This window comes from Schistocerca piceifrons, chromosome 4 (genome assembly GCF_021461385.2).
Source record: "Schistocerca piceifrons isolate TAMUIC-IGC-003096 chromosome 4, iqSchPice1.1, whole genome shotgun sequence".
In the NCBI taxonomy this organism is placed as follows: domain Eukaryota; kingdom Metazoa; phylum Arthropoda; class Insecta; order Orthoptera; family Acrididae; genus Schistocerca; species Schistocerca piceifrons.
This window is the reverse complement of record NC_060141.1, coordinates 223,314,578-223,340,247: the sequence shown is the minus strand read 5'-3', so window position 1 is coordinate 223,340,247 and position 25,670 is coordinate 223,314,578. Positions and strand designations below refer to the sequence as shown.

The following is a 25,670-nucleotide window of genomic DNA, read 5'->3' as shown; positions in this document are numbered from 1 at the left end:
TTTGTAAGACTGTGACTTTGTCATGCACAAAATGCATGTGGCAAGGCCACAGCATCTGTCCAGACCAGACCTCATCGCAACAGAAGAGAAAGTAATAAAATTAATTCTTTAATTCTGATCATAGATTTGAACCCCAAATAAAATTCTGTGTAAACTGATACACAACTGAGACCATTTGATTCATTAATTAACAATTCATCAAACCTAATTACTGAACCGATACTGCTAAATTAATTTTGCCAAGTCCACAGAAAGTACCCAGGTAATGTCTACAAAGAGGACCATCATTTGAAAAAGGCATGGCAAATTTAACATTTCTTGTCTAATTAACATAGATAATGCCCAAAATGCTGAAATCTGGTTTTCTGGCCGTTATTTCAAAGTATCATTGAAGCCACATGGTGATGGAGGCACACACAATTCTGAGAATTTGTGCCAGGTCAGATCACCCAACTTGAGGGCTGGAACTTGGCCAATCCAGGCAGCCAGGACAGTAGGAATCGTTCCATCTCTCAACCACTGTTAGGTTGGCTATAAGGAGATTTGATTTGATTTGATTTATTTCGTGTTCCATAGGTCCAACTGTGTTGGATACACAAGGACGTGGAACGAGTCAGTTTTTTACAAATACAATCTGATAATCTTATAGCATATATAGAAATTTGAGTACATAATTATATAAAAATTTATACAGTAAATTCTTTGGGCAGCAATACAGAAAAAGAAAATACATATTTTCTTAGAATCATTAAAACACTACAGAAAACAGATACGGAGCACACACAGTTACAGAGCTCAGGTTAAATAAAATTCATAGTGGCATTATGTCAACTTGTATTATATAATATTAAAATATTACAATTTATTTAGTTAAAAATTCATCTAGACTGTAAAAAGCTTTTTCTAGCAAAAATATTTTTAGATCTCACTTAAACTCACTATTGTTATGAATCTTTGTCTTTATTTCGGGAGGAAGAGCATTGAAGAGTTTTGCTCCAGTGTAGTGGACACCCTTTTGTGCCAAGCTCAAATTTCTGAGTTCACTGTGTATGTCATTCTTCCTCCATGTGTTATGCTCATGATAATTACTGTTTGGTTGAAATATATCTATATTTTTACAAACAAAACACATGAGAGAAAAAATACATTGGCATGTAGTTGTGTATATTTTAAGATTACGAAAACTATTTCTACAGGAGTCTCTTGGCCACAATCCACATATAATTCTTAAAGCTCGCTTCTGTGCAATGAACACTTTCCTTGCTAATGGCTGGTTACCCCAAAAAATAATTCCGTACTCAATGAGACAATGAAAATAGCCATAATATGCCACTTTTGCAGTGTTAGGTTCAACACATGTAGTGACAACCCGTAAAGCATAGGTAGCAGAGCTGAGCCTCTTACAGAGAACAATAATATGTGAAGACCAGTTCATTTTCTTGTCAATGTGCACTCCAAGAAATTTTGTTGTTTCCATTCTAACTATTGGTTGATTACCACATGTCACATTTATCTCTCTCTCTCTTTCTGTTTTTGTACAGAATTGAATAAAGCTGGTCTTACTGGAATTTAATGAGAGACCATTCACCTTGAACCAATTAACCATATCTGAGAGTATGTGATTAATGAGTTCCTCAAGATTGTTGTCTGTTCTACTGCTCATAAAAATTGTGGTATCATCAGCAAATAATGTAAATTTACACGGCAGGCTTGTACATGATGGTAGATCATTTATAAAAATCAGGAATAATAGTGGCCCAAGAATTGAGCCCTGGGGCACTCCACATGTAATGGAACTCCATTTAGAATCTGAGGAAGTGTCACATACTCCACCCGAGCTATTCAACACAACTTTTTGTTTTCTGTCTTGGAGGTACGACTGTAGCCAATTGCCTGCAACACCACTTATTCCTACTAATTTTGCTTTTTGCAAGAGAATCTGGTGATCAACACAGTCAAACGCTTTGGATAAATCACAGAAGACACCAAGTGCTAGCATTTTTTCATTAAGAGTTTCTAGGACTTCATTTGCAAGTGCGTAGACTGCATCTTCTGTTGAACGGCCCTTTTGAAAGCCAAACTGGCTCTTGCTGAGAACTTTGTTCTTCATAAGATGATAAGTAATTCTTACATGTATTAGCTTTTCTAGAATTTTGGACAAAGCTGTCAGCAAAGAGATAGGTCGATAGTTAGTTAGTTCAGCTTTATCACCCTTTTTGTACAGGGGCATCACAATGGCATACTTAAGTCTACTGGGAACAACACCTTTCTGAAGGGAAGCATTGAAAATATGACAGAGAATGTCCCTTATCCACACACAAGAATATTTCAATAAATTACTAGATATATTATCAACCCCTGCAGAATTCGTACTTTTTAGAGACATGATGATTTTTTGAATTTCTTCTACAGTGACAGGATTAAGGTGCATTTCTGAAATTGTGTTTGAATATAAGGCTTGACAAAGAGTTACAGCTTCATCAACATCGGGCTTGCAACCAATCTGTTGAGTTACTGATAGGAAGTGTTTATTAAAAATCTCAGCCACCGTTTTGGGGTTATCTACTAGGATACCTTCATATCTGATATTATTTATATCTTATTTACTTGTTGTATCTCTTCCTGTTTCTTTTTTTACAATGCTCCAAATTGCTTTTATTTTATTATTAGAATTATCTATTTTCTTCTCATAATAAAGGGCTTTTGATTTGTGTATTAGTTTCTTCAAAATTTTACTGTATATTCTATAGTGTTTCCATTTTTCTACATCTTTACAGAATCTTATTGCAGCGTAAGTTTCCCTTTTGGTTTTACATGACTGTTTTATACCTTTTGTAATCCAAGGCTTGCTTACAGAATTGGAAGCTCTGTTTCTGACCCATTTCTTGGGAAATATTTCTTCAAAAAGAGCACAGAATTCATTTATAAAACAGTTAAATTTAGTATCAACATCATCATGGCTATATACTAAAGACCAATCCATTTGCTGCAACCTGTGGTTGAAAGTTCCTTTCGCCTCTTCATTAATTACTCTTATGAATTTCCATCGAGGAAATTCTTTTTTGAACAGATTAACGTCAAAAATAGTGAGAATTTGTCCATCATGATCTGAAAGCCCACTTACAACCTGCCTGACAATATAATTCTGTTGTCTATTTACATCTAAAAAAATGTTGTCTATCATAGTTTGGCACTCAGATGTAATTCTTGTTGCGAAGTTTATTACTGATGTCAGATTGTGTAAGGTCATCACAATCTCAAAGTCTATTTTATTCTTATTTTCTGTCAAAAAGTTTATATTGAAATCACCTAATACTACAATATCCTTCGCTTTTGAAAGTAATCATGACAGTAGGAGTTCCATTGAATGCAGAAAAGTTTTTATGTCACCTGAAGGAGCCCTGTAGACAGCCAACACTATTATTGGGTAGAATTTAGTTGTTATTTCTGTGGCACATGCCTCAAATTGTTGTTCCACACAATATTTCTTAATATCTATAGCTTTGTATGCTACACTATCCTTAACATAAATAGCTACTCCACCTTTATCTTTACTTTCCCTACAGTAGTATGTTACTAAAGTATAACTTACTATAGATGGCAAGGCACATTTATCAGTAACATGGTGCTCAGTTAGGCACAAAATCTGGGCATTATTTATACTGTCCTTTTCACTAATGTTAATAAGGAGTTGATCTGTTTTGCTTAAGAGGCCCCTTATGTTTTGATGAAAGAAAGAGATGCCTTCCTCTTGCTTTTTCATTCTATTAGTGCTGTTACCTGACTGAGAATCCATTGGAGTCTGCCTTGAGACAGGAGAGAGGAGACACCTGACACTACCTACTGTTGTCCCTTCTTTTTCTTCAGGCCCACACATAAAAAGTCGTTGAGATGAGAAGGAGGCTCAGCATTTCTTCTGTCCAACAGCCTTCTATTTGTTGTTGTTGATGGTGGTGCTGTTTCTGACACTTCTTCTGTGTTTCCTTGTGAACTTGGAGTCTTCTCGTTTTTGTTATTTTCGTCTAAAATAATACTTGGTTGATGGGGAACAGTAGTTCTTTTGTTGTTGAAATCGATGTCCACTATTCTTTCTGTTAAAATTTGGTCTTTTTTTACATGTTTTGCTGCTGCTGATGAAGTTTCTAATGAATTTTTTTTGAAGCGTTTTTGTTGTGGAGTCAGGCGATGGCAATGCAATTATCGTTTTGGTTTTGAATTTATTTTGATAGTTTTTTATTACCCTGGTTATCAGGCTTGTCAGATATTCTTTCCCCAAGCCATTCAGGTGAAGTCCGTGTTGCGTGTGGAATCTACGTCCAATACTGCTTATATCAACGCATTTCACGTTTTTAAAATGTCTGCAGATTTTTGCAAACTGACTGTTGGCACTTTCTATTTCCCTGTTAACACATGACCATCTTACAAGATCATAGCGATGCGGAATATTGACAAGTATTACGTTAGTGTGAGTGAGGTTCCTCAGACACTGTTTAAGATCGCGCGTTGCACTCGCTGTTTCATTTTTGTAGACATCGCTTGCACCTCATAAGTACAACGAAGTCTTTATCATGCAGATTTTTTGCCTCTGCGGATTCGGTCATTTTTTTAATTTCGCTAAGTGGGGCTCCCGGTTTCACTATACCACACGAAAATGTTTTAGTTGTTTCTTTTAGTTTACTCGGAAGTCCACGACCATGGCTGTCTGTTATTGGAGTTCACAATTTGCGAATCGTTTTGTATTGTTTTACTACACACTTCGACACCATTTTTGGTCGGCACATTTATATTGACCTCCTTCACAGTTGTTTGCGTCAGTAAATTTTCTTCTCTTACCTTAGTCCCCAAAGTGCCTTTTTGCTTTTCCCGTCGTTCATGCGAACTGTAAGTTGCATTTTCACTATCGGCGATAGAAAGTACTTGAAATGTGTTTTCGCGCACAAAGCTTGCGTAACTTTCGCAGGTTTTCCGAATTTGCACTTTGGACTTGCTGTTCTTGCACTTTACATTAGACCACTTTTCTGTAACGGACGAACTATCTCGCACAAGTTTTAGCATGATCAGTTCACTATTTTCTTGTTGTATTTTCGAAATGTCCGTATTCAAACTGCCGATTATGAACTGTAAGCTCGTTATGCGTTTATTCAGTTTCTTGATTTCGTCTTTACAATTTTCACATGATTTCTTTTTTACAGCAAAATTTAAGTTTTTCTGGAAGGACACTTGCTTAACTTTTACTGTAGCCGCCATCTTTTCACAGTAGCTCATTGACAGAGTATTTAATTAATCTGGGGAGCAACTTTCCAGACCATTCCATTACAATTTCTAGAGACATCAACATCGCAAGGTTCAGTGTTTGGTACTTAATTCCTTTAGTGGCTACTGCTTGCCATCACCTTTGGAATGTTAGTCATCTGGAAATCACTTGTGATGTTTAGGGTTAGTAAGCACATTGGAATTACAATGACTGCCACTTTACTACCACTACATATGTACCAGGTTGACATGTACGGTACTGTGGTAAGCTGTTTTGACGCTGTTATAATAAGCATGACCCATGGTTAGTTTCTTCTGTTATTGTGATACCTGCTATTTTAGTTCTGTGCTCTCTCTGGGGACCGATCTTTATTGTAAAGCTGGTTTTGTTGTACGAAAGTGTGTGCTTTCAACTTGTCCTATAGGAAATCTATTGCTCATCCAGCGGCTACATTTTGTGAGTGATAGTTTACGGAAACTTGTGACAGGGCTACATGTCATTTATGTGTTCATTTTTGAATATATGTTTCTCCAGATTCTCCTGACCTTCATTGTCAGTAGCTACCCTACAGCCCCTTTTGTAAATCAATTACTTACTAGGCAATGAAACACCTGTAGTAAGAAACGAAGAGTGATGCCTGGGACCAAATATCTGCAGGTAAGTGATATGCTGGGGAGCAATGTTAGTTGGAGCTTCTTTCCTAATCTGTTACAGTTACATCCACCAACAACTGCAGGCTACAGACATGATGACTGTGACAGGACCAACTAGGTTTCCCAGCCTGGTCGCAAGTTTCAATCACTGCTGTTGTTGGCTGCTCTTTGCCGAGTAACAGTGACAGTAATGTGACTTGTTTTCTGCTACCCTTATTCTGTAGGTGGCGACCTGGTTTATTTTTAAATTCACAGAGAGAGAGTGGGTCTTATTATTCTTTTCTTGTTGCAAGCAGCAGCAATTTTACCATGAAGGAATGCTTGCAGTACAGAACAGGTGGTTTGGCAGACAGAGAAGAACAAAGGCAGGATGACATGTGAAATCTACATCTACATCTACATTTATACTCCACAAGCCACCCAACGGTGTGTGGTGGAGGGCACTTTACGTGCCACTGTCATTACCTCCCTTTTCTGTTCCAGTTGCGTATGGTTCATGGGAAGAACGACTGCCGGAAAGCCTCCGTGCGCACTCTAATCTCTCTAATTTTACATTCGTGATCTCCTCGGGAGGCATAAGTAGGGGGAAACAATATATTCGATACCTCATCCAAAAACGCACCCTCTCCAAACCTGGACAGCAAGCTACACCGCTATACAGAGCGCCTCTCTTGCAGAGTCTGCCACTTGAGTTTGCTAAACATCTCCGTAACGCTATCACACTTACCAAATAACCCTGTGACAAAACGCGCCACTCTTCTCTGGATCTCCTCTATCTCCTCCGTCAACCTGATCTGATACGGATCCCACACTGATGAGCAATACTCAAGTACAGGTCGAACGAGTGTTTTGTAAGCTACCTCCTTTGTTGATGTACTACATTTTCTAAGGACTCTCCCAATGAATCTCAACCTGGTACCCGCCTTACCAACAATTAATTTTATATTATCATTCCACTTCAAATCGTTCCGCACGCACACTCCCAGGTACTTTACAGAAGTAACTGCTATCAGTGTTTGTTCCGCTGTCATGTAATCATACAATAAAGGATCCTTCTTTCTACATATTCGCAATACATTACATTTGTCTATGTTAAGGGTCAGTTGCCACTCCCTGCACCAAGTGCCTATCCGCTGCAGATCCTCCTGCATTTCGTTACAATTTTCTAATGCTGCAACTTCTCTGTATACTACAGCATCATCTGCAAAAAGCCGCATGGAACTTCCGACACTATCTGCTAGGTCATGCACAGCACCTTCCCCCAGAAGCAGCAGAACCCAGCCTTTGTATGGGGTTTCCCTTGCTAATAGACAATGCTCAGCAACCAAGGTGGGTGAGCTGGCAGACCACCCTGGCTCCTTGCCCCGGGAATGAGAACTGCTGGCCACAGCTATGACTGACACTGCTGCAACTAAGCCACCACTAGTGTGGCAGTGCCAACCAATGCGGTTGTGGCCCACAGTGCCACCAGTGACACTGACACTGACATCACTGCCCTCAGCATGCTGACATCAAGGAGACTCCCATCCCTTCATCAACGCCGCAGGTTGCAGTTGCAAATCACAACCTGGCAAGTGACGCTTTTTTTGACGAGCTGTTGTTGCAGATGTGATGGAGGCTATGTTGGACCAGTTGCTGGCAGTAATTACAACTCAATGCACTGGAACTGTGAGCACAATTACAGGAGTTACATGTACGAAGTGCAGAATTGTGCATCTTTTTCAGTGCGGATTTGTGTGCACAACGTGAGAAACTAAATTCAGAGTTAAAAAGCAGGTTTTAGCCACAATTGCTGATGTGCAGGCTGTTGCTCTGCAGAAGCATGGTGATGTGCTAGACCAGGTCTGAGTTGAAAATAAGGTAGCATGGAATAAGAAGGAGGAAAAGCCCCGTTCATAGGTGTTAGGTTTAAAGGGGTTGATGAGCAAGTAGTAAATGTCACTTGTGAAATTGAAGAGTGAAAAAATTAAGCTTGAAGTGCTGGGTAGATGGGTAGGAGAGTCCAGTACAGTCATTTATGTTCACAGAAAAATGTTCAGTACTCTGGAATTCTGGTTTGAGTCAGCAGAGGAAAAATTGGGAGAATTTTAAACAAAGATTATGGACAAGGTTGCCACGTAATACATGGTATTTCGGTTAAAATCTAAAATAGGTGATAAGATTGCCAGCGCAGTGCCTGTCCAGCAAATTTCTGGGTCTGGGATGGGACAGCTGTTGTCTCCAAAAGTGCAGGGGAGGGGAACATTATGAGAGGCTGCTCTGAGTATGCACATCACAGAGAATGGCAGGCTGTCAGAAGGATTAGATTTGGTTGCTGCCCTTTAGTCAGCTGATGAAGGGACTTTGGTAAGCACCAGTGGCTGCACCCATAGGAATGGCTACAGAGACAGACCAATGAAATAATATTATATCTAAAACTTCTACCAAGAGAGCCACTACTGTTCTGGTTTGAACAAGCATTTTGAATTAGATGAAAAAAGAATTACCCCACTTGCTTGGAAGCTACACTCACCTGTTTGTACAGCAGACAATTCCTTACATTCCCCTAACTGGGAGTGTTTTAGTGGAATGAATTCGAAAGTTCATCCCATGCATCTCTCCAAAAGATTCCAAGATTGGCACAAGTCTGGTAAAATCAGTCAACAGCAATTACTGAACCATTTGGACAACACCTCATATCTGAGGCATGCCTGTGGTGGAAATAGCTGGATGATATGGTGCAGACCTTTTGCAGCTGAGCCGTGAGTCCCTGGCTCACTACTAGAACTGTGCACATCAGGAGAGAGTTATATGATGTCTGATGATGGAGCCGCATTTCAGACGTAGTGGCAGGAGTCTGCAGGAGTTTTTTCTCTGTGAAGATTTGGCTGTATAGTGGAGCTAGAGCCACCCATAGATCCCAAGGAAATGATTCCATTAAGATATAATAGGATACCAGAATGGGTGAGGTAACAATTATTAATTGTCCGTATACAACAGTCTTTGGAAATACTGTCAGCACTAAACAACTTTCAAGAGGAGAGAAACTATTGCTCTGTACCTATCTTAGGAATGGGTCACAGCAATGCACAACCACTGAATCGAACTTCTAGAGCCAGTAGGTCCAGACAAGACAATGGTCAGACAGGTCAAGGACAAGGCAAAAACTCCCATCTGAATAATCAGGATGACAGCAGTGTTCCGTCAGTGCAGCATTTTAATTCAAAAGGAAGGAAATGCAAGGACAATTGGTGCTGTATGGCATCTCAGAACAATAATTACATACAACTGACAGCTTTTGCTTCTATTATGAGAGTTGTGACAGAAAACTGACAAGCACAGTTGCATTACTCCTTCTGGCTTTGTGTAGTTATTCAGAAAGGGTGGTGAACTCCTCACTGAATCCTTTGGAGGACTTATGGGTGGGACAGTGGGAAGTACAAAGGGCGCCACTGGTGCACAATCCAAGCTGGTAAAACAAGCAGGTTTTATTGTAATTGTCACTGCAAAGGATATACATCACACCAGCTTGCTCTGGTTGTGGCATGACTGTCAGTACCTGTAATCCTGGGTGCTTATTGACTGAGTTGCATCAATGTCATAATTGATTGTGAGCATGAAAAAGTCAGCATTTGAGTGAACAAGAGCAGACATACTCTGCAATTCTGTGAACCACTGAAGGGGTGCTCCCCAGCAGTGTGGCTTACCCAGCTGCTGGCAGCTTAGGTGGATTCCCTGGTACAGCCTCGCAGTCCTGCAGGAAACAGATGGCCCTGCCAAGTGAGAGTGTCCCCCATCCTCTGGTTGCCTGAGTAAAAGCTTGAGAAAAGGATTAGGGAAGGGAGCCACCTGACCTTGAAGCATCAGGTAACCTCATTTGTGGAAATGCAAGACAGGCCAAGCTCATGGAGTGGACCCACCTGTTATTTAGACAGGTGGCAAAGTGTCTCGCTATGCTGAAACAGGATCTGCACTCCAAGAAGATGGAATCAGTTACTGTCAAACAATTAACTAAGTGTCTTCTGTGCCAGAGGGCTAAGCCAGCAAGAGAAAGAATTATGAGATTAATGCAGCATGTTTTTGTATCTGCAATGTGAGAACTATTGTCAGTAGTTATGTAGTGGGAAGTCTCCCTACAGGGAGAGATGGAACTCAGTTTCTTTTTGCCCTCCTAGATTAATTTACAAAGTACAGGGTGTATCAAAAAGAATCATCCAATTTTGCATGCCTGTATAAAAAAATATGGACCATACACCTTTTCCTGTGAAACTGCACAAAACAAATTAAATTTTGGAGAGTCCCTCTCATGTTGTACAGCTTCATGTGGTTGTTCCATACTCCATATTCTCACATTATGATGGTTCACCTTTCCATTTAAATGGAATGTTGCCTTGTCACTAAACACTTAAGTGTGGAAGAAAACCATCATCCTCCATCTCGCCAAGAACAAAATTACAGAATTCCACATGTTGTTGTTTGTTGCTTGTCACCTTCATGAAAAGTGTGCAGTAGCTGAATTTTGTATAGTTTCATGTGTAAACATCAACACAACACATGCTAGATGGACATCGGGGGCATGTTGAGCTGCATGGAAAACTGGTTTCTGCAGCCTCCCTGTGAAACTATGGTGGATGCATTCGAAGTCTGTCAGGCACTTGAGGATGGCCCAGCGATTTGCCGTTACACAAATAACCTGTTTCTTGGAACTGTTCATGCCATTATCTAATGTTCTGTGCTATAGGAGGATCCGCACCATACCCAGTACGAAAGTCATTCTGAACTGTGCAAAATGTAGAACACAAAACACTTTCTGTTGTCCCGACACCATTTTTACTAGACCTGAAGTGGGCACACACTGCTGCTACCTATCAGGAACCATGTAAAACTTGATAGTCTGCTCTTTCCAACAGTACATTGTTCACACACATATCTCAAGTAACATAATAGTTATGCTTTTTTGAAACCAGATGATTCTATTTGATACACCCTGTATATTATGTTCTATTCCATGAGAATCACGTCAGCTATTGTTGTTGTGAGGTGTTTGTGGCATTACGCTAATAAGTTTGGTAACCCCAAAGTGATCTTGTTGGACAATTGACCACAGTTCATATCTTGGGCCTTGATCACTACAATGCAGCAGTGAGGAATCACCATTCACCTGAGGCCTATGTGAAAGACAGGCCGCGGTGCGTACATCACGAAGGTAGGCCGAGCTTGCTCACTAGCTTGCTCACTAGCTTGCTCTACTCAGCAGAAAAACTTCCTCGCTCTACTCAGCAGAAAAACTGCATTTCTACACCTGTTAGCTCATAACTGGATGTGTATGTACAAACGAGAATTGCATCTTCTTCTGGAATCCAGTATTATGGTGATAGAAAGTGCTTAGGCCTACTAATTATTCGTTATGGCTGCATTGGGGTACAATAAAATTAAAATCATGTCAAGATGATTAACAGTTGCATAAGACAACACATCTTGTATGAATTGAGGACTGTTATGCAGCAGAGATTAAATGCTACAAAGAAGCTGTTATACCATTTATGTCGAGAATTGATCTTAAATTTTGTCGTATGACCAGTGGTCAATAAGACTTCACAATACCAGATTCCAGTAGAAGATGCAATTTTCATTGACACATACACACCCAGTTGTGATTTAACAGGTTTAGAAGTGCATTTTGTCTGCTTAGTTAAGCAAGCGAGTGAGCTCAGGCCGGCCTTCATGATGTACACGCTGCGACCTGTCTTTCTTGTGGGCCCTGTATTCACCAGACAAGCATTTACCATGTAGCCATGAACGCAGCTTAATGGGTTTTCACAAAATTGGGAACCTGGCAAGGATTCACTGTTCAGCTCGAAATACCAAATAGGTTCCGTATTTCCTGCAGTTCAAAGAGATCATTAACAGTTTAATTCACAATGCTAAAAGCTGTTCCCAAGCTGAACTTATGTTTGGGGAGCCAGTAATTATGCCCCTCAGAGCCACAGTGCAATTACCTCCTTCTCCATAAGAGGAACTACAAACAAAATTGTCAAATGCTCTAACAAGAATGAGGAGGAATGAAGCTCGCAGGAAGGTCACCATGATTGCATAGCCAAGAGCCCTATGATTAAGGAAGGTGATTTGGTTCTAGTCCAAAACTATCACTGGTCTGCTCTCATAGAAAAGAAAGCCAAGTTCTATCAACTGTATGACTGTCCCTACTGAGTTGAAAAAGTTCAAGAAGGACTAATGGCTGATACTGTTGGGAAAGGCTTGGGTGGATTGGAATAGTGGAACCTAGAAATATAGAGCACATGTCTTGCAGTGGGTGTACATGGAAAGGGTAGTAATGAAGTAGAGTTTGTTCCCCTTGAGGCAGTAGGAGGCACCGGGAATGGGAAAGTGAATGCAATGTATGACAGGCATGACTGGGTGCAATCATAACCCATCTCCCCCTCCTTATTATTTGCCAAAGACAGATAGTGTTTGCAAACCAATCTCTAATACCAAGGACTTCACAACAGCACAACAGTGTCAAGAAGTTAGATTGAACAACATGACAAAAAAACACACACACACAAGCATGCACGCACACTGCTGTCACTCGGGCTACTATCTAGAATTGAATCATAAAATTTATATAATGCTAACATTACACTAGGGAAATAGGATGAAGGGGGGTTAAATGAGTTATTAAGTGTCAAGTTCTTATATTTTTTATGTCAAGGAAGGTCAAACCCTACTATCAGGAGGCGTCTCAAGGAATACACTGCAAAAAATGCATAATAAGAGGAGAATCACTTAATGTGGGGAAGAAAATTAGTTAAGAAAAAGTGGTAGCTGGAGATTAACAATCACAATACCATTATCATTGTGTTGGTCTCAACTCACAGTTCTTTCAGCACTTCTAGAAATCAGATAGTATGGGAAACATGGATCTTAAAGGAAAAATCTGTCTTGTGTTGAGACTAGTATCTATCTAGCAATCTCATCCAGGCATAGTGATTTCAATGGGAAAATAAATGTGTGAGAGAAGAGAAAAACAATAAATGTATTTTAGAATATACAAACATAATATATTTCAAGAACCTTCCAAAAATGATAAATACTAAATAACAATTAACTGTTGGGGGTATGGTTTGAACTAGCAACCGACATCAGCTAACAATGATAACCGCTGCACTACAATGTGTGCATCAAAGCTTGTGGCTAAGTCTAAGTGTGTCTAAAAGAGCTTTTGATTTTTTTAAGTAATCTGAAATTTTCCTTTGGTAACTGCAATGTCTGCATTTTTGCAATTTGTTTGGACAAAACACTTAGAGGCCAACAGAGCTAAATGCAGTTTCTGTTTGTATAGATTTGGGAATGTTTGTGTTTTTCGTTGAGAGAATGAGGAAGGCAAGTTGGGAATCCGATGGGTGCTGAAATTTAGCAGGAGAAGCAACCACAAGGTCTGATTTCATCAGTTTTTCTCAGTGGACAATAGAGATAACTGCATAGCCCTACTGTTCTTCTTGTTACCCTCAAATGGCACACTGTGATTTGGAAGCAATAAATATGGATTTTGATATGGACTTTGAACTTGACAACACTTTAGGGAGTAAGATTATCAATCATAATGTTAGGGAAAATCACAAACAAATTGATCAGGTGAAATGGATTAAGAGACTGTATGAGTATCATTGAGATCACCAAAAACCAATTTCTTGCTTATTGAGATTCCTCCAAACATGACCACCAGGTGTGAAGTACATTGAAGCCTTTGGTTGTAACTGTGGTTGGGAAAATAGAAGCCATCTGGTAGTAAAATTCTGTCTGGGGGTCGTGAACAATACAAGTATGGAAACATTAACCACCAGTTGAAAAATGCATCTGTCAGAGCACAAAAGGCAAATATGCTCCTCTTTAAAAGACTCTGACATAAGTGCGAAATAAGCTGCATCAGTCCTCATTCAGCCTTCCTCACCAAAAATTTAGCATGCAAACAAATTCATACTCTTAACACAGAACATTCTCAATCCTTTTCCCCTTGTTTCTCTCTGTAGTGAAACCTTCACCAAAGGCCTTGCCACAGTGGTAACACCAGTTCCTGTTTGATCACCAAAATTGAGTGCTGTCAGGCTGGGCTTGTGCTTGGATGGGTAACCATCCAGTCCAGTGGGGTGCACTCAGCCCTTGTTAGGTAAACTGAGGACCTGCTTGACTGAGAAGTAGCAGCTCTGGTTTCATAACCTGACATACGGCTGGAGTTGCGATGTGCTGACCACATGCCCCTCTGTATCTGCAACCAGTGTCACCTGTGGTCTGAGGACAACATGGCAGCTCTTTGGTACCAATGGGCCTTCATGGACTGTTTGGGCATAGTTTTCTTTTTAGTTTTAGTTTTTTAGTGAAACCATACTCAGTATCTCCCTCTCACTGCACTGTCTATATACATCCTTCTCCCAGTGACATGATTTTTCTCCAATTGGCACTTTCTTTTGTCTGTCTGTTCCACTGTCAAAAGTCTTCAACCATTTTTCTCATTCATCGATACCACTGTCTCTTTCTCCATGACTCTGCCCCACTGCCATTGTCTTTGTCCCATTCTTTTTCTCTCCCATTGCCACTGTCTCTTTCTTTCTCAATTACAGTCTGCTGCCCTTCTCTTCAACAACCATTGTCTCCTCTCCACATGTGCCCTCGAGGATGGAATGGTGTGGGGGTTTCAATTCCTAGAGCAGTCAACTTTAATGCATGAGTATGTGGGATGGGGCAGCATGATCAAATTTTTTCATTTTAAATTTTGGTGGTCTTGATGGGTCCACACACCCCCAAACCTAAGTATAGTCTCCACTCATCTTTTTCATTTCCAGTGTCTCCTCACTCTTTGGCTCCCACTGCAATTGCCTTCATATAGCTCTCTTTTTCTTTCATGGCCACTTTCTCTCTCTGACCATCACTGTCTCCTCTCTCTTCCTGTCTGTCTGGCACTGTCTTCCCTCTCTTCCACTGCCACTGTCTCTTTGGTACTCTCTTTCAGCACAAAAAAAGTGTGAATATGAACACATGCCAAAATTTTTGGTGAGAAAGATAGAATCAGGATTGTAACAGCTGGTTCCCCTTTTTTCTCTCAGAGTTTTTTAAACGGGAGAATATTCACCTTTTTATTCTCCAGTAAAAGCATTTTTCAACTTCTTCCCTTCTTTCTCCTGCCACAGCAGGGTGTGCTGCTTTTATAAAAAGAATTCTATAGGTCAGTAGTGTTTTGACAGTTTATTTATATACATCTGCACATTTACATACTTTGACATGTATAAACAAGAAATAAGTAAGCCTAAAATAACTCTGAGCAGTTCTCAGACACTGACTGACTGCCATGCCATCCTCAGATGATACGGGTCACTGGAGGTGGATTTGGAGAGGCATGTGGTCAGCATACCATTCTCCCAGACATTGTCAGTTGTTGTGACCAGAGCCTCTACTTCTCAACCAAATAGCTCCTCAATTGACCTCACAAAGGCTTAGTGCTTCCCCCTTGCCAGTGGCACTGGGTAGGCTCAGACTGTCACCCATCCAAGTGCTAGTCGAGTCCAACAGCGCTTACCTTTAGAGATCCGATAGCAACTGGTGTTACAACTGCAGCAAGGCCATTGGCAAGCATAATATAAGGTTAACACAAAATCATCTCCCATCAAATGAAAGTTCCCTGCACACTACTTTACATAAAAGTGCACAACATTTTTAGGCTACACCTACAGTATACCAAAAAATGTGGTGTTTGATTTGCAAGTACAAAGAATGTAATATGACAGAATAAATTTTTATAAGGTGCTTACACTCCCATGTGGCACCACTCATTGTTGACAAAAGCCAACTAGAAACATAGTTTTCTGAACTAAGAATCCTTGCAATGACGTCAGAATGACCCCACATCTCTTGCCAAGTGTTACATTGGTTAAAACTACATTTATTCCTCAGACCAGATATTACAGGCATATTTTATGGGCATAAATATGGTAACTTTGAACTTCCTGATATTGGTAATGATATAAAAAAAAGTTTCTAAGTTCCTGAGATTATCATCGTAAGAATAGATGGTGAAAATTTCTACAATTTGCCGTGAACAGAAATAATAGAATTGGCCATCCCCAATTTTGGTACCCAAAAATTATGGTTTTTGAGATTTCTCAGGAACTGCCCATGAACAAATGGTGCTTTTATAAGCTGCCTAAGGCCTGTCCTAAACTACACCTAATGCAAAAGAATCTAAACGTGACAAAGTTATGCAAATGTTTGTTTCACATATAAGCAGAAAAACCATATCCACATGCAGCAATTGCTCCTGGATATCTGATGATGGATAAATTCCAAAAGGTGTCATATGAGCAATAATGTCTTTTCTTGCCTGATGGTTGACTTTTACCATTGTGACCCAGTCAGCATGTACGCAGAACTACTGATTATTATAATGCAAAAGAACCAACCAAAATCCTCAATTTCCTTGGTCTGGAGGAAGTGTCTAATGTTTAAATTTTGACCCTGTGCTATAGGAGAGCTAAATTATGCCCTTTCTTCTGATATGTATAGAAATGGTCACTAGGCCAAGGGCTAATAGAGTCGACCTTTTATCTCTGTGATCAACTGAACCCACATATGACTCCCAGAAAAATCACATTTTTTGCATGGCTTTTTGTAATATAATGGTACATGCTCTGTCATGCATGTGCAGATAAGGCTCCACTGAGTCAGCATTATCTGAATGAGTGTCATTATTTAAGAATCACTGAGAAAACTAAATGTCACTGTTGGAGAGAAATTTATGTTTCAGACCACTAACAAGACGTGGTTGCTCAAGTTTTGTATTTCCTATCACACAGATGGAAAAAAAAACACTTTCTAATCAGGTTAACCCCTGAGACTACCTTTAGAATGCAGTGAAAGGCATTGTGCTTCCAAAGCTAAATAAATTTAAATACATAAACTTTATGGGCCTACTGTGCTTCATACTTCCAATCTACGATCCATCTGACACATATCTGCATTATGAACACCCATCTACACTGCTAGGCAAGGCTTGCCACAGTACAGAGGCGTTACAAGTATTGCCTTTGAGAAAGTGATACAGATCGAGAGCATAGAAAGCTCGAGCGTCTTGTTGTAATGGTGTACAAGTTGATTGTGTACCTTCCTTTAGTTTGAATTGTATGTGATCTCACTGGGAATTTACACAACCTTTGTAACCCATAAACTATGATTATGTTGCAGAAAAATAAATCAAAAGCTTTACAGAATCCATATGCTGGCTTATTACTCTGATAAGGGTGTTCAGCAAATATGTTGACTTGTATAGGTTAATCCTTATAAAAAAAGTAAAAACAGCAACCAACTCCTTATATTCCATGGAAGAATTTCTGTTATTGTAAAGTGTGAAATGTGGCAGGTAGGAGTAGTTAACACACATCTGTGTATTTAAAAATATATATAATATTATTAATAATAACAATAACTTGCATGTGAACATACAATGACTTATTTCATACCATGATGAATTATCATGCAACTTATTCATGGAACATGAAACTAACTAACCAGCCAATCGCTGTTAGTAACATCATTTATTATAAAACAAAAAGTGACATTAATGATACTGCACCAACATATTCATATCCAGATGGGTATTCATATTTAAAACTGCATTTAACTTCTGCTGTACTTGTGATGTTTAATTTTTCTTGTTGTGGCAAAAACAAGCATCAAGTGTATAGCACACGGTACATCTAATTTTAAACATTCACAGACATCTGGAAATGCCTCTGTCAGCTTGGAACCAATAGTAATACTACATGATTTAAATAAATAGTGCTATTAATTTTACTTTTTTGTAATAATTCACTTTTGTTTTTACACAACATAGTTCCACTGTCGCAATTTCCAACAAAACATCATACTGATGTACATATTTTAATAAAAATGAATTGAAAATATTAAATAGGAGTGACAACAATAGAAAGTGGGAAACCTTTAGAAGTACAATAAAACCCAAGGAAAATACACACTTTGGAGAAGAAAACTGATAACCATGGTGTTATATAAAAACAATATGGAAAAAGGAGGCATTTTAACAGAATGATTCTTACAAGATGCCTAGTTCTAAATAAAAGATATAGCCTATTGATATTAGTAAAGAACTCCTCCAAACGAACCTCATCACTTCAGAGAAAATCATTGACAAGCATGTGCAAGAGATATATTTGCAGCAGTTCATTAATAAGGCAGCAGCAAAATTTTCACAAATCAGACTCAAGATTATGCATTACAATAACCTTAATAGAACTGATATTTTTATGCAGCTAGCTGTAAAGAATAAGAGGGGTATTACTATTGTTGATCACAATAATAATAACCTGATAGATCAGTCGTACCATTCAGTAACACACAAGAGTATTTTATTTTTAGAGGTTATACAGATATGTCCTTGATAATTAATAGCAATAAAAAGGACAGACTGAAATTGCAGCACATTAACTTCAGCACTTCCAAATGATACAATCATATTTTGAAGTTGAGTTTTTTCTTTACCTGAGTTTCTGCACTGATTATTCGAGCTATCTTGAAAGTTCCATCTAATTTGTTATCAATTGCAGGCAGTGCAAAAGCTGATATGTTCTTGATGATTGGATCACTGACATTAGCTTTTGTACGACCTCCAGGAATAATAGTAGGATAAGTGGTATTACCTTCTGTGTGACCTGCATTAACAGCAAGCTGCAAAATAAAATAAATTTCAATTAAAGTGTCAGACCCGGAACAGATTATATATACAATGTTTTACTGAAAAGTAATGCCTCTGATTTTTTAATGTGGAAACTCTTAAAGCTTTTTAAGTAAAACAAATGTTATTAGCACTCTACATCCTTATTCTCTGTGTCTACGTATCTGTTTCTCAATGGTGATAAACACATTTCTCCAAATGAGAGACCAGTTTGATACTCTCACTGTAGAATGTTTGATTTTATTGATGGAGCCTCAACCTCACATCTGCTTGCACCACTTGCTTACTATCCAAATGAAGAGCTTCCAAGTTTTGGAAACAGGTAAATCAGACAGGTCAGTTTGGGACCAGATTGTGAATGAACAATAACAGTAAACCCAATGTGTCTTATTGTTGCAGATATCACAGTGCTCAAGTGTGCCCTGGCAATGTCACACTGAAGGAGATGATGCTCCACGTATGGACATACTTTTTTAATGAATGCTTTCAGTTTTCTCAATTACAGCATACTGTTCCTCATGCACCAAGATAGGTACATTGCACACTGGCATGTTACGCTACACAATGTGGAGCCCTCTAGTGGTAGAGGATTGAATTTGTGTCAGTGAAGCAGGAAAGCTGATGAGCTATATAAATGACACATAATACCTAAACCAATATTGAGTGCAGGATAAAAAATTCAGAGGCATTACTTTTCAACACGTTCTCATATTGTAACATGACATGATCACAAATATGAACTTTAATGTAACAGAGTCTCCATATGGCTCTAAAAAGTGCTTTCATCTTTCAAGCTATTGATGGATAACAAAACACAGATGATTCAGTAAAATATTCTTCCAGAGTCCTTGAGATTTTTCTCATCACTGTATTAACCTGCTGGGAACATACAACAACTATACTTCCTCTACTTACCTCACTGTTTCCTTTTTTTGCTAATAGTTGTCCTCTCTCTCTTTCTCTCTCATCCATGATTTTTTTACCTACTCTGAAGACCCAAATTGGAAACCCTAGTTCTAAAGAAGTTTTGGTTTGTTGCTTCTGAGTATTTGATTTGTTTTTTAATTTTTTTCCGTAGTCCTGTGATCCATGCTATCTTTGTCTTTTTCCAGAAATTCAGGAATGTTTGTTTTGTTAGTCGGACCTCATAGATTTGGTGGAAGGGTTCAAAAAGGGTAACAAACCTTTATATCTAAAGATTTACACATATTTCAGTGAATCATGGCATTGATTCTCATTTTCCAACTCTTTTGTTTGTGTTCAACAATTTGTCTTTATAGCATCTCTAGTCTAGCTAGCTTGCAGTTCTGTATTGAAGCTTCACACGCATATAAACATTCTGACATTACAATTTTAGTATAATGTTTTTGTTTTGTTATTTCTAGAACTCCAATACTTGAGTCAAACATTTTTAGTTGGATCATAAGGTCTTTACATTTTATTAGTTAGCTGTAAACCACTGATTATTTAAGGAATTGCACTCAAATGTACAGAGCAGCTTCAAACTTCTGATTACTTTACAAATGAGTTAGTGTCTTAAACGTAAGCATATAAACAAGAAAAAGTTTAGAAAAGTTTTGATATCTTGTTCAAAGTTCATTGGAAGTCACTCAGTGCTCTAATTGTCAAACATTAAATGAGTACAGTCTGGGTAATTTGTACTCTGTTTTAAGCAAAAGCTAGTTTTTCACGCATCTCAATTCTTTTTAATGCCGTATCACCTAAAATGTGTGTCGTACACTTATATAACTCTGCAGGGACATTTAGTGGAATACATGGACAATGTCTGCAAAATGTCATGTGAACAGAGTTAGTTGTAAAGAAGTAACAAATTAAATTTTCATGCATCATGTGGCAACTTTACTGCATGAACAGAAATTTTAATTTAATTTAATTTTATTTTATTTATTTTTGAGTTCTGTGGATCCTTAATGCAAGTGTTGTGCTAGACTGTAAAATGTGTCATATTATTACAGTAATTACTACACATAAATAGTAATGAGGCTTACAACCTTAATTAAATGTTAATGGATACATCAAAAGTGTGGTGTAAGGGTTAAGGAGACAGTAGTAATAATAGTGATACGACCAGTTTGTAAGGATTACAGTCTAATTAAAAAAATAAAGTTTTCTTTCAATAAATGATATACCTGTGCTATACAGTAAGTTCCCTTTATAATACTTACAAGAAAACTCAGTTCACACTGTCAAAAAAATTTCTGTAAGGAACAGGAAGAGCTATCGGAAATATAAAGTTTGGCTATTTTTTTGAATTTAGTCAGACCCTCAATGAATGATTTAACATGAGCTGGAAGTTTATTGTAAAACTTATTGGACTTCTTAAGTGCTCTCATTCTCAAGCACTGGAAGAATTCAAACTGGGTATGGTAAGGTACATATACACAGTGTCCAACTGCATCAACTGTCTTATTAAAACCTGTAACCCAACATCGTAACTCTTAATGAGTAAATTACAGTAGCATTTCGAATTTTTAAATTCTGCCAATTGTTACACAAAATATTTAAAACCAAATTTTGATTGGCACTGAACAAGATGTTAGATAGGCAACTTGCAACTGTTCATGTGAACCATGAATCAGGATATCTATTTAGTAACATGGATTACATCAGTTACAGATATTTTGAACCCATTCAATTGTATTGTTCCTCCATGATATTTAAATTTATATACCCTTTCCATTTTACCCAAGCCTGAGCCTGTATGTGGTTTGCTTGATTCGGGTAGTAGCATTTCGTTGTTATATTCCCAATGGTAGTTTGAATTTAAAGTGATCTGTAGAATGCCTCCCTTTCATGCCTCATCCCAGTGGTATCAGCTGTTAATGGACTAACGTTGTGTCTGGTAGGTGACATGCATGGGAAGCTGAGTATTATTTGTTTTTTGTGGCTGATTTACTGGGTGTTATGGATTTTTCAGTTAATCTATCTTTGGGTTGCAATTTCAAACACTGCACAGGGCTTGTATTAGATTATGCTGGTAAGATTTTTTACTTCAAATTTTTTCCTTGTCTGTGGATAGCATTGTTTTCTTGCCAAGGGGTTGCCCAAGTCAATGCGCTCCAAGCCTAAGGTTCTGATTTTTATGTCAGTACTCTCACTGAATCAAGGCTGAAAACCTGTTGCAACTCCTTGTACATTTTCCTGATGTTCTAACAAATAAACTGGGGATCAGCAGCAGAAGTAAGTACAAGATTTGCTTGGGTGATGATGTTCCTGTGAGGTAAACCATGCATAGACTGTCACCCTCCTATGCCTTTCCAATTTTTCTCATCCCTAACAAGCAAGGGGGGAGATTATCTATTGCCCGATGTTGACTATAAGGCATTGAATGAGAAGCTTATTTTGGAGTCTGTTCCCTTTCTGGATCTCTACAGTAGTTTTACGTGGTTTCTGAAGCATGTTTCTTTAGTGTGTTGAATTAAGCATACTATCAGATTCTCTTAACTGTAGGTTCCAAACAGATCACTGCTTTCAGCACTCACTGAAATCTATGTGAATTTAATTTGGTTTCCTTCAGCCTCTCAACTGGAGCTGCTGTGTTATCTCAGCTACTGTGATCTTAAATTAAAATCCATTTATAACTCTCTGAATGATGTCATTATTTATAACACTACCTTTACTGAACATCTGGAACATTTTGGGCAAGTCTTGTTTCAGTTTAGTGAGGCTGGCTCACTCTTAAGTCCTCTAAGATTAACATAGGCTGTTGACAGATCTCTTTCTTGGGCATTAGATGTCAGCCGAAGGTGCCAGAATTAATTAAGAACATATGCATGATTTGCGTAAATTCCCTCCATCTAAGAACAAGGAGGGGTAGCCAGGTTTACTGGCATGGCCGACTTTCACAAATTTGTGCCTAATGTGGTACAACTGGCAGCCCCCCTTTATAACATGTGTAGGATGGGAGAGGTTTTTGAGTGGGGCAAAAGTTAACAAGCCTCGTTTGAATCCATCAAAGAAGCTCCTAGTAATCCACCAGTTTTGATGATACCTAATTTTGAGTTGCTGTTTATTGTACAGAATGTTGCCTTATATGCCAGCATTGCTGCCATTGTTTATAGGAATCTGAAGGTCAATGCGGTCCGATAGTATATACCATGAAGAGATTGTCTCCTGCTGAGTTTATATACTTGTTTTATGAGTGGGAAACTCTTGTGGTTCTCTTTGCCTTAGAGAAATTTAATCTTGAGCTTAGGGAATTCCAACTCGAGACTGATAACCATGCCTTAAGTTGTGTGTTGGGGTGCCCAAGGGAGATGAGGAGGATTGCTCTTCAGGCAGTCCACATCTTGGCTTTCCAAATTATTGTCAAACACATTAGAGGCACAGAAAATCAAATTTCTAACCTCCTCAGCTAGGGACAGTCATGTCGGAAGTGGTCGAGAAGCTCCACCTATACCTTGTGTGTGTCTTAAGTGACGTACTAGAAATCTTTTTGGGTCTGAAGCACTAACAGGATCAGGAGCCTTCTATTCATTCTACTAAGTGTGGGTTCCTGGGGAAATTATGTTTTAAATAAAGGTATGATTTGCTGTAAGGAAAGGAAGGGCAAGAATTTTAAGATCTGCCTACCCAAGGAGTTGGTACCAACTGTCTTCCATTATCTCCACAATTCTGTGCTGGCTGGTCATTTAGGAGTGTACAAGACTGTTGCTAAAACTAGACAACATGTGGCATAGCCCTCCTTGTACTTCACTGCCATTAATACCTTGAAAATCTTTTATCATTGTGTGTAGTTGTTGTTTTCTCTCTTTTGGTGCTGTCATTTAGTGTGTTCCAAGCAGACTGGACTGCCGAGCAGAGATTATACTTGACAGCCATATTTTCTCACTATATATTTGGTGTGGAGTTTTGGGTGTCACCTCTGCACTGGATAAGCAATGAATGCAACTGAATACTTTGTGAACTAGTTTTATGGCAAATTTAAATGTTGTTTTGACCCAAACATTTTAAGATTTAAATTTCCCTGGGTTGTTCTCTTGATTTGGCTGTTACTCCCCATGTGTTTGTAAATTGTATTCCATATGCTCAAATGAAACTGTGTCATTACACTTAAGGTTTCATTCGCGTGTTCTGGGCTTAGTTGTGCTAATTTGATTTTGTGTGCAACCAGTTGGCATCTTGACAATTTAATATTTACTAATGTATGCTCCATACTCGAGGTGTCTATGTTAAACTTGATTGCTTGTGTGCCTTGTACTGCTATGCACAGGTGTGAGCATATGAGCCTGGTTTGGGGCTTGTGGGCCTTGTTTTGCATGCCTGTAATCTCACAGTAGTTCTGTTCGTCCCCCCACCAGTTGTCAAGCAGTTGGGCTAGTGAGGCATTAACTGGGTCTGCCATTGTGCATGACAGTGTTATTGTAGCCCACTCAATGTACAGAATTCATATAAAAGATATGTTGTTTTTGTTTTGTACTACCCATCAGTGTCTTTGATACAATTTTGGAGTGTTTACTTTAACAGCTTGTGCTCTCCAAGTGGTCACTAAATTCTGTGTTAAAGTAAAGGGTTTTAGTTTTGTATATTACCATACCTTTGGGTTGCGCATTAAGACTGGTGTGTTTTTACTGGTGTTGTATTTTTATACTTCTAAAAGAAAAAGAGGTTCATATGTCAATGCTTTCCTAAAAATATTGGTGGGAATGAAGAATTTTGCCTGTGGCATTCACTGAGGGTATCAGGGTCTCTTGTCCCTGCTAGTGGTGATTATCGCATATTGTTCAAAGTTACCCTAATAAGCAGGGTTTGTGGTCCCTCACGTTCCTGGATCAAATTCTTGTCCTTCTTGGCATAATTTTGTTCACAAACTGCCTACTGGCTTCTGTCTCGGGTTCTTCGGCCGACGTTCATCTAATGATTTTTCTGACGTTTCACCAGCACGAGTGGCTGGCATTGTCAAATCTTCACCCTCCATTGCCGGTGGTGGTGGAGGGTGGTGGAGGGTGAAGCTTTGACAATGCCAGCCACTCGTGCTGGCGAAACGTCAGAAAAATCATTAGATGAACGTCGGCCGAAGAACCCGAGACAGAAGCCAGTAGGCAGTTTGTCAACAAGTGGCCACAAAAGCCTCAAAAATTTTTTATAATTTTGTTCCTTCTTCAGGCAAATTATTATTAGCATGATCACACCGCGCGCTTATTATCCATTGTTAATAAATTCTGAGAATTATCATTCTCTTTCCGACCTTTTGTCAATTGCTAAAATTGTCATTTGAAGTAAAGTGTTTCTTACTGATCTCTTGCCCACTAAGGGGTTGTTGTAGGGTGAGACAAACAATTTTTTTTGTTCCTTTAAATTGAATTATTGCCTTTTTCTATGAGAAAGCTTTTTATTGGTGAATTAGTGTTTTAAAATCATAAGTTCATTTGAATTTAAAAAATCATCTATATTTTCATGTAAAGTTTGTTGCTTGTTTTAATTCTGAAAACTTTGATGAATAAATCATTTATGTGTAATAAATGATGACTTATTGTCCTAAACCCTGATGTCCAGTCCTTCTACTAAAATGCTTTATTGGCAATTCAGGGTACCAAGGTTTTCTGATTACAGTATATATTAGATTTCTATATATTTTGTGCATTTTTTGTTATGTTTCTCATGCATTTATGTTTTTTCAGCTGAAATTCTGGGATCAGTTTATGTTTGCTATTTCCCCCTAAAAGATTGTTTCTGTAAGATTTGGTGGATGTATTGCGAACTCTAGGCAGCTCACATCAATATCCTCTCAGATTTTTTTGTCTTCAATTATCTATCTATTTTTTCAGAAGAAACTTCCACCTGCATTTGTTCACTCGTTCATTAGAGTTTTACAGCCCAGCAACTGTCAGAGACAGTGTAAAAGTGAAGTAGTGAAGAGATTGATTTGTAAACTATGAGGGCAGGCTAAAAGTAGTGGCTCAGAAATTTTTATTCTGTTCTTAATATGATTGACTTCCCTGCTTCACTGGCATAAGTTGCAGCCCTCTGCTATTAGTGAGCTCAAAATTATAGTGTATAACCTGGTGGTGTGTAACATTACTAT

General features: G+C 38.6%; 1 protein-coding gene across 1 annotated transcript in view; it reads right to left on the bottom strand.

Annotated features, from left to right (window-relative positions):
• Window positions 1-25,670, bottom strand: part of LOC124794647 (cystatin-like) — a 107,365-nt gene that overhangs the window by 60,751 nt on the left and 20,944 nt on the right. The window contains exon 2 of the mRNA XM_047258164.1: window positions 18,433-18,618. Coding sequence (XP_047114120.1) covers window positions 18,433-18,618 — 186 coding nt within the window. The remainder of the gene's footprint in view (window positions 1-18,432; window positions 18,619-25,670) is intronic.